This window comes from Acipenser ruthenus, chromosome 4 (genome assembly GCF_902713425.1).
Source record: "Acipenser ruthenus chromosome 4, fAciRut3.2 maternal haplotype, whole genome shotgun sequence".
Classification (NCBI taxonomy): Eukaryota; Metazoa; Chordata; class Actinopteri; order Acipenseriformes; family Acipenseridae; genus Acipenser; species Acipenser ruthenus.
Genome location: NC_081192.1, coordinates 89,672,970 through 89,683,198, shown reverse-complemented (window position 1 = coordinate 89,683,198; position 10,229 = coordinate 89,672,970). Strand labels below are relative to the sequence as shown.

Here is a 10,229-nt window from a genome sequence, read left to right as displayed (position 1 = left end):
TTTATCTGTATATTATTTACAATACACTATAAATAGGGCTGCTATTTTTCGGGATTTATTTTCGGTCATGTGACTTCCCTTTAAACATATTTTGAGCCGATTCGCTTTCTTAATTAAACACTAATTACCAAAGGAAGTTGTTTCTTTTTACCCTCATATCTTGATTTAGTTAACAAACGATGTGCATTGATCTCATCTGATTCTATTTGAACCTGCATTTCGATCTGGCTCTAATCGCCGAATTCAGCTTATAAATTTCCACTGAATTAGTTTCTAGTAGTGCGTTGCTAATTTAAGCAATCTGGTATTCAGTTAAGGCTTAACAACTATTAATTAAGGTTTAAATGAATAGAGAGAGATGGAAAATAAACCAAAAAATAGAAGCCCTAACTATAAATGCTATATGACACATGTTGCATTACATTGCGTGAAAAGGTAAAGATGAACAAGGGGTATGCTGCATACTTGGATCACCCGGACAGCTGTTACGATTATAACAATTTTATTATGAATAATACACAAGTAAAATTGCTATTACTCACTTGTTACTTGTAACATATTATTTAATATAAAAATGCATGCAATGAGCTCCAGGTCTCAACTGAGTTCTGATGACTTTTAATATCAAGTCTAGGAACAGATAGCCAATCCAGACAAGAAGAAATGTGGATTGCAATAAAGAAGTAAAAACAGTGGGTATGTGGGTAGATATTGATCTAAATCACCTTTAGATCAATAAAATAGAACCATAGTTTTAGACAAAGTATATCCATTACAGCACACTAATAGAAATGCTAAATAAGAATATAAGAAAGGTTACAAACAAGAGGAGGCCATTTGGCCCATCTTGCTCGTTTGGTTGTTAGTAGCTTATTGATCCCAGAATCTCATCAAGCAGCTTCTTGAAGGATCCCAGGGTTTCAGCTTCAACAACATTACTGGGGAGTTGGGTCCAGGCTCCCACAATTCTCTGTGTAAAAAAGTGCCTATTTTCTTTTCTGAATGCCCCTTTATCTAATCTCCATTTGTGACCCCTGGTCCTTGTTGTATTTTAGTAGTATCCAGCACCAAACATTCTGGTTTTGTATTCCTTTTAGAGTCTTTGTAAGTATCCATTTTTTAAGGCTCATTTTAAATTTAGTGGTGTAATTATAAAAATTAGGTTTGGTTTAGCATTCAATTACACACACCAGGAAGACCTCATTAAGTTGGCACAGCCATCTTGTTTTCAAAAGCGACCCAAATGATAACTTGTTTAAAAAGATCAGATCATTACAATTATGAAGGAAAAACAAGGGGTGCATTATATTTTCTAAAGCTAAAGTGTGACAATAATATTAAAAAACGACAAGCTTCAGTGCTTCGCTTAATCGAAATGATTTCTGTTTACAGTAAAATAAAATTGATAAAAATACGATCAGAAAAAATTGTTTTTTTTATCTATTGGCAGGTCCAACATCCATTTATTGTATTTAAGGACTGTCTATTCCTTTTTCAAATGTGCATGTTTTGTAATTTAGCAGATAGTGCATAAATAAAGGTACTATATTTTTGACATCTTTAACATTAAATACACATAGTTGAAATGCTTCAGACTTGTGTCTGCCTTCTGTCTGAATTAGGAGCCAAGTTGTCTTTAATGGAATCTAACAAGCGTTTAAAGAGGGCAATTTGAACACAGCACCGCCTCTGTTGGGACAGAAAAAAGGTTAGGACCATTTTGGAAAGTGTAGATGCTTGTAAAACAAAACAGTCGGAAAGAGTAAGCAAGTCGAGGAATCCTACAGTGCCTTTCTGTATTTCACAACAATCAATGCATTTTATGGGAAATCATTGCGTAAATGTAAGCTGCAAACTCCATACCACACACTGGTATTATTTATAACCCCAATCATAAACTGCAGGAAAAGTACACTTCCGTTCTGGAGGGAATGCATTAACAAATATAAAGAGTAGGTAAAAAGGTATTTCATGGATCAACAAGAGCAAAATCCACTGAAATGAGTTAAGAGTTGGCTTTTCAATGATGGCGCAGAGGATAAAAGTCAGCGCCCAAGAGGAAAAATAAAAAAAGTAATTCCCCTGCACTCTAAAAGAGCACTTGCCAGCTCATGCATAAATATGTATTTAGTGTTGCCTATGCTGATGGAGCTTAGTTACTACTACTTTTAAGCACTGAAGCGCTGAATGGGACTAGAATGCTGAATGACTGTCATGCTCATCTTTGATGACTTGCTGCTATTAACAAAAGTCTGCATCTTCATCTTCATCTTCCTTCAGCCCCATTTTGGGGAATGCAAGCTTTGTTTGTTGAGAATTAATTGGAGGGGAATTTAGCCAGGCCAGAATTGTATTGACTACAGTACAATGTCACCCCCCTCCCCCCCATGACACCAGTTTAACATCTCAGACTTGCTCTGGAGGATGTCAATGGGATCCTTAATATCTACAGAGTAGACAGAACCTTAGCTAGTAGGTATTGATATGCACTGTCCTCTAATTAGCAGCAACTACATTTTAACATTTATATTATTAAGCTGAATATTTTATGTGCGTGTGTGTGTGTGTGTGTGTGTTTCAGTTAAGGAAACTGAAAAACTTGCAAAGGATATCCAACAGTTAGACGGCAGTCATTTGTTTTACTTTCTTTTCTGATGTAAGACAAACAAAAACAACCTTGAAAGGGTAAAGACGTCTTTATGATTTACTTATGGTATTTTAATGTATGTTATAAATATTTGAATGATGTTAGATTTTAATATTTTATGCATGATTTTAAGAATACTGCACTGTTACAAGCCCACCTTATAAGCAACTGGTCAACTGCCCAGAGCGTTTTCGATTTTCATAGGCCTGTTGACATTGATTTGATGAAAATTTTAACAGCAAATAGTACTTGGTTGGATAAACAGTCCTGTGCATCAACAAAATACATGCATTTTAAATGTGGTAAAAAATTGATGACAGCCCAGTTTTTAATCAAGTAAGGCTGAAGCACAAAAGTACTTTACATTTTAAAGTTGCAACCACGTATTCTAATGAAAGTGCTCAGATATTCCAAATGATGTTAAATCAGGTAAAATACATTACTCTAAATACTGTAAAACAAGAAAATTTCACGAGCAAGAAATGTTTGCTTATTTCACGTTTATTAAAAATCTGCAAAATGAATGTGCCGTGAACTATATTATACATACATGTGCGCTACATTAAAAGAAAAAGGAGCGCAAACATTTACTGAAGCAAAAATTGGACCTTGAAGGCCATTAGCAAAATTAAGTTGCTGCAAAAAAAATCCTGTTTTACAGTTACAGTGTGATGATTCTGTTTAAGTAACAGTGATTCTATTAAAAAATTATGTTTTCTGATCATTCTGTTTGCTGTGCTCTTAATACAATATAATACAATACAAATGCATTTTTACATAGCGCCCTTCATGCCATGAAAACAAAATAGCTCATGTATATATATAATACGCTCCAGTTACAACCAACTATATAAAAGCACATTCAAAAAGTATGTTTTCAATTTTGATTTAAAAGAATCCAGTGTTTCAACCTGCCTAATGGTAACTGGAATAGAGTTCCACAACCGAGGAGCACAACAGCAGAAAGCTCCGGCTTCAGTTGATTTAAGATGACTTTTTGGAACAACTAAAAGCTCTGCATTTTCCGACCTCAAAGAACGAGTAGGAATAATGGAGTTAATAGTTCTTGGATAGGATGGTCCTAATCCATGAAGGTCAGAAGTTATTACAGCAACTTTAAAATAAATTCGGTAGCTCATTGGTGCCCAGTGTAAGGACCTAAGCAGTGGAACTGAAGCCTTCTAAGTTTAGTCAAGTTTAGTCAACAACAAAAGAAGCATTGCACTAATCAAGATGAGAAGTTCTAAATGGATAAATCAACATCTCTGCATCCCTCATATCCAGCACAGACTTTCATCTGGCCACATTTCTCAAATGATAATTAATTAATATGGAAATCAAAAGAAAGCTCTGGGTCCAAGATAACATTATTTCACTAGAGTGCCAGTTCAAGTCCCTGCTGTCATTTCACTAAAAGTGTGTCTGATTCATAGAAACTGTAACTTCAGTCCCATCCTAAAAAGTAAAATGTTCCCATGTTTTATCTCCTCTATCATTTTACAAGCAGCACCCTGTGGCACAGTTTAAGACTAAAAGGTTGCATAATAATGAGGTATATTATTCTCAAATATTTAATTTGTAATTAGAATGAGCTAACCACAGGACACCATCAGCAAGAAGTAAACATAATATTTATATCATACCTATGAAGAAGAAGTGTTATTGCGGAAATACAAATACGCTTCCCCATACCTTTATTTAAAATGCAGAAAATATCTATCATTATTTTTTATTTATGTAAAAAAAGTGTAAGCACCTGCTAATCAGTTACAGTTAATACCAACTGGGATCTACATTTAAATTTAAATCACCTCTCAGCCATTTAAAAATAGATTATGTAATGCAATATAATTTTATGTTTTATGTCAAATATTATAGCTTAAATATAGTACCTTTGGTCAAGCTCATATGATTAATTTAATGTATATACTGTTCAAACCTAGCCTTGGCTCACCTTTTTAAGACAATAGCACTTGGCTATTCAATTAAATGGATCCATAAAAAATGATTTCTTCTTCATGAATGATTATTTGTTATCTGTGTGAGGTAGATGACTGAAGCATGTGGGACTATGGTATATGTTTACCTGCAGATGGCAGACTGGCTGTATGCTGGGCCTTCTGCGGCACTTAAAGCTTGCCCAACTTGTGTCTGTGTCAGCCCAAGGGACAGGCGGCGGATTTTAAAAGCTTTGGCAAACTCTCGAATTTCTTCCAGATTTACTCCGTCAACTTCACTGGGGGCTGTCTGAGGGTCTGAAAAAAATAAGAAGAATGAAACTCACTGCCACTACCTGCTTTAAATATGTTGCAGTTTTGAACAGGCATTTAGACAACATTTTCTTTCATTATTTAGTGCTGTGTATTGTTAACCAATATTCTAGAGTATAAATACACAATTCAATCATGTTAATCAGAAGTAATCAGTTTGAAACATCAATTCATTATTACATGGAACCTGAGGGATGTACTTTGCATTTAACAAACATATAAATAACGGTGTTCACTTAGTTTGATTTTATTTAATAAACTATAATAGGCATTGCGAACCTCTGTAGATTATTTCATAACTTCACAACACTAATTGTAAATTCTGAGGTAAGACTATAAAAAAAGCAAAACAAGGGGACAACATTTTTGACAAATGCCTTCATTCAATGACTGAAGCTGTCCAGTGGTAGTGTTTTATAGAATTGCTATTTGTTTGTCTCCTCTCTCAGAGTAAATGACTGTATACAACATTTGAAAACAAATACTCCTCTGTAATAATACTGTGGCAGCAACAAACATGTAGGCTAGTTATATTTCTCTTGGTTGTAAAATTAACTTTTTGCCTGTGAATATTGACAGAAAAGAAACATAACCATTATTGAAGATGAAAGATTCAGAACAACTGGTCCTTTTTTCATATGTTTGTTTAATGTTCTTTCAGTTAAGTCTGATTAAATATAGTTTGGGCTGACATGTAAGATAACTTGGTGTAGCAACAGCTTCAGTATCTAGCTTTGAATATTAGCCTGTCCTGCTGCGTGTTATGAATCTCAGAATCTTGACTCTATTCAATCTATTCATATTGTGCTGCTCAAGGACAGTGTTAGAAAGGGGCCGCAGTATCCAAAACCTTTATTGAACACGATGAACTTGAATAGAGATTGGATATGTATTGTGCATATTCATGCTTCAGCCTTAAGCAGAACAAATACATAAGAATGCATTTATTGAAGTAATACTGTCTGCACAATTCAAGTATAATTCAGTGTAGCAATAAATAATTCTATATACAGCAACGGGTTTTCAGAAACAGAATGATCCTCAGATGTATATAGAAAAATTGACCTCAAAGTTATCTTTTTTTTTCATATGTGAAAAAGTGGAAAACGATGTCTTAAACACTCAAGTGTACTCTCTGGCCATTAATATTAGTTAGATGTTTTAGTATTTACATTCAACTCAAAAAATAAAAACAACAGGTGTACCATTATTATTACAGAAAATCTGGTCCATTTAGTTAAAAGAATAAACTGCAAAGATTCAGGAATTATATAAGCTTCTTTTGTTTACACTTGCTCCCCTGAGCTACATATAACATTCAAAACCCCCTGCTGCTGCTGTGTGTCTAGAGAGCTTCATGGAGGGAGGATGCTTGTGTTCCTGCAACTAAAGCTACCTCAGGGAATGCTAAAAACTAGTAAGCCACCAATGCCTTTTTACTGATGAAGCAGAGAGTGCACAGAAGGCTATACAACAAAATAATATAGTAACCCAAGTATCTCTTTAGTGTATGATGCAACATTATTGTGAGGCACACTCTTTCCAGCACTGAAGACCTGTATTCTCGTCTAGGAAATATGACTGATAAAGTGTTTATCCTTGTGCTGAAAGGGTTGAACGCCTTGCAGACTTATCACTTCAAATCAGTGCCATCCCAGCAGCCCTGCACCCTATTTACAGTGCTATCAGTTATTTATAAAGCCTTGTATGCAAGCATGCCTGTGTGTGGTAAATGTCACATCTACATGTTAACGGGTCCAGTTCCCCAAGCAAGAGAGCAAGAGACAGTGCGCTTGAGAAAATGGATCTATTGGAACAAGGGGTACTCACTGCTGACCAGCTGTCCAACACTGAGAGCTGAGGAAGAGGACGATGTGGAGGAGGAAGAGGAGGAGGTGGCCTGGCGCACTGGGCTCTGAGACATGGAGGCCTGGCTGTGTGTCAAGTGGAGAAAGCCAGTCTGCGAGGTTGCTGGACCTACCTGTGTCTGCTGGGGCTACAGGAACAAAGACACAGAACCACAGGAAGTGAAAAGTGGAGACTGGAGACAACACAGTTTCTATGTCAATGTTGCATTCCTCTGAACCATTTTTTTTTCTGTTAGAAATTTTAATGTCATTTATAATTAACATGTTCACTGCTATTTTTTGTGAATCTTTTATCCATTCATGTATATACTGTAAATTCTAACAATGTTACATTTGCACAGTTAATGAACTCAAAATAAAAAGCCTGTTGAAAGGGGTGTATGCAATTGTTTATAGCTTCCGATCTTTAATTAATATTCACTGTTTTTACTGTTTATGTCCCGTAAAATGGGGAATCGAAATCACCACTCGTGAGATTATTAAACATCTGCTATTTCTTGTTTCTTCCCTGAAGGTTTAACAATCAATTTCATTACAATAAAAGAACCATGACATTGGTAATCCTCTTTTGTTACTAAAATGAAAAAAGCCAGATTAAAATAAGATCTTGGGAAGATGGTGACCACTAATCCTTGAAGTGACACAGTGTGCAGCCAACGGGCAGTGTTTCACTGATCCTTCACTGGGTAGTAAAGCACACATGACTCTGGTTAGTCTTATCACAGAAATCCAGACCAGATTAAAAAAATGCTTAGTTCAACTAAAATCAATACCTTTACTAACCTGACTGGGCAAGGTCTCGTCTTACTAGAGCTGGTTTTAAAACACGGAGGGAGGGAAGTATCCGGTCACAAGAAGCTTTTACCAGGAGATACACCCACAGAAACGTTTAGGACCAATTCACTGATATTAAAAAGGCTGAAAGTGTTTCCACAGAAACATGCCTTCTTACATTATTTAGGACAATTTAATTCCAATGTAATGCTCTTGAAATATACAGGCTTCCTAATGCACTTCTTAGAAGCCTCATAGTAATGCCATGCAGTGACAGGGGTTGCTTGTTATAGTTCTAATATCTGCAAAGATGCAGGTTGTTATCGTCTAATACAGATATTTTCACTTCATGGTTCCAAAAGTACGGAGGATCAAGAATGCCTGTCTTCTTTTTCTTTTTTTCATTAATGTGAACTACCTTCTATTACATCTGTATGCCATTAGATAGCTGAATCTCCCATTACAGTAGTGTTTTAGAAATGCATGTAAATACAACATTTATGGATCTCCTTTTCATAAGAGTGGTTTTTACCACCATTCTGTTAAATTATGTTTAGACTGTCAGATATATGTGTGCATTAAAAATATCAAGCTACAGGACTAGTACTATGAAGGTACCATTTTTTCTAAATAACAATAATAAAAAATACTTTTTTAAATGTTGTTTAATGCAGTTTGGTTGTTTGTTTGATTGATTTTACGAACATAATGTCTTTCTGGATACCTGGGAAGTTCTTAAGTGATGCGAACACAGACTGTCAGATGTTACAAGTGTGGTACCAGCTGTCTTGTAACAGGAAGATGAAAATACGTACTGGCTGCAGCAGATCGTGGTTAATCTATAGTTTGTAATTGTTACTGGACGCTTTATGAATGTAGCATAATGTGCTTTGTGTGTTTAGTTGTTCAGTCGTATGGATATAAATTGACAACTGCAAAGAAAAATATAATTACATGTAGATATTACAATGTACAAGATGCTGTATGTGTTAATTGTTTTGACTCTTAATGCCTCAAAATATACACAACAATGACTGAAATGGTTTGAGCTCATCTAAAAGTTTTACTAATTTAACTAAATGATATTAAATGGCACTATATATGGTACAATACCTTGCAAAACAAACCCCAAATCCTTAATATTACTAAAATATATTTTGTGATATCATGCAATAGATACTTATGTTAATTGGAATATTATGGATGGTAATATAATTTTAAGTAATTAAGTGTGGCAAGCTGTGTAGTGTGTATTGAATAAAATGAAGAAAGAGGTTTTTGATATTAACACCTTTGTAAATACACTGTTTAATATAAAAAAAAATCGACATAATATTGGTATTAGAACCTGATGATTTATTGGTTCAAGTAAATGTATCAACTTTACATTAATTATACCACCTGCAAAACTGAATGAGTATGTTTTGTTTGTTGGGTTGGAAACAAATAAAGACACTTATAGTTCATCTATAAAGGGGGTTGATGTGTTTAATGTTACAGTGCTCCCCCTTTATAAGGCAGCCCGTTATACTGCGGAACAGGTTATAAGGCGGTACAGTCAAGGCTCCCATTTGCCCCATAATGCCATTACACTAACACTAGGATTCTCGTTATAAGGTGGAACACAAATAGCACAGTCTCTTAACTATGGCTCCCAACTACCGCGTTATAAAGGGGGAGCACTGTATTTTATTGGATATGTTCTTCCTGCAATGCAAAGCTGAAGTAGTAACGTTAAAGCCTGTATAATGCAATTTTGTAGATGGCTTTTTATTTCTGCGGGTATGTCAAAATGGCATGTCTTTTATTTTCAGTGCACCAAAGAAAAGGAATGTTTTCGCGTTGCACTGCAGGGGATCAGGAAAGTGCCTTTAGCTCTATCTGAAACATGTTTTGACAGGTGTTTAAAAGGAATGCTAAATATGTCACAGTAGGACTGGTGAACCATTCTCGTTATTCTAGAATTATGAGCTCTAAACTGCAAAAAAAAAAGTGTTATCTGATAAACACGAGTGAGATTCTAGAATCTCATCGGGTCAGTCTTGTATGTTGCTCCTCTCTGTGTCCTCATGGAGGTGGAAGGTAATCTCACAAATTATATTCGATTCATTTTCAGCTATTCCTTTAACCCAAACAAGTGAAAACCTGTATTCAGCTGTTTTGTTGCTGCTCATTCTAAACTAAATAATTACTTTATTAAGTTGAATTAACCTGCTTTTCTTACCTGTGTTAACCAAATAAATAAAATACAGTCATGGCCAAACTTCAAATTGCATTGGCCAAATATGTCCATGTGATGACCACTAGAGCCTCAATCTCATGTCATCTTGTACCTGTTGGCCTGGCCTGATGGGCGACAGTGTTATTCCTTGGGTGTTGATGACAGGTAGGATCTGGTTCCCGATGACTGTGGCGATAATCTGGCCTTGGGCGTTTGTCAGCAGCTGAGGGGTGATTGGCTGCATCTGAAGGCCCTGTGTTACACCTCCTGTCTGACTTGATGGCACTGCTGGGTTAGGCATCAGTGGAATTGTTCCAATAATCTAGAACAAAGAGCACAATCCATTATGGTAACAATGGAAAAGGCAGGCAGTGGACAGGTCTTGGGTTCTGGGTATAGAATGGTATATGCTCAACATGTTTGATCAAGGGTAATACAGAAGTTTACAA

At 35.6% G+C, this 10,229-nt stretch overlaps 1 protein-coding gene across 2 annotated transcripts in view; it reads right to left on the bottom strand.

The window, feature by feature from the left end:
- LOC117400093 (POU domain, class 6, transcription factor 2-like) overlaps nt 1-10,229 on the bottom strand; it is a 124,550-nt gene that overhangs the window by 3,665 nt on the left and 110,656 nt on the right. For both annotated transcript variants that reach the window (XM_059023063.1, XM_033999534.3), the window contains 3 exons: nt 9,893-10,102; nt 6,748-6,913; nt 4,734-4,902 (listed from right to left, as the gene is read on the bottom strand). In XM_059023063.1, the coding sequence (XP_058879046.1) occupies nt 4,734-4,902; nt 6,748-6,913; nt 9,893-10,102 (545 nt within the window). The remainder of the gene's footprint in view (nt 1-4,733; nt 4,903-6,747; nt 6,914-9,892; nt 10,103-10,229) is intronic.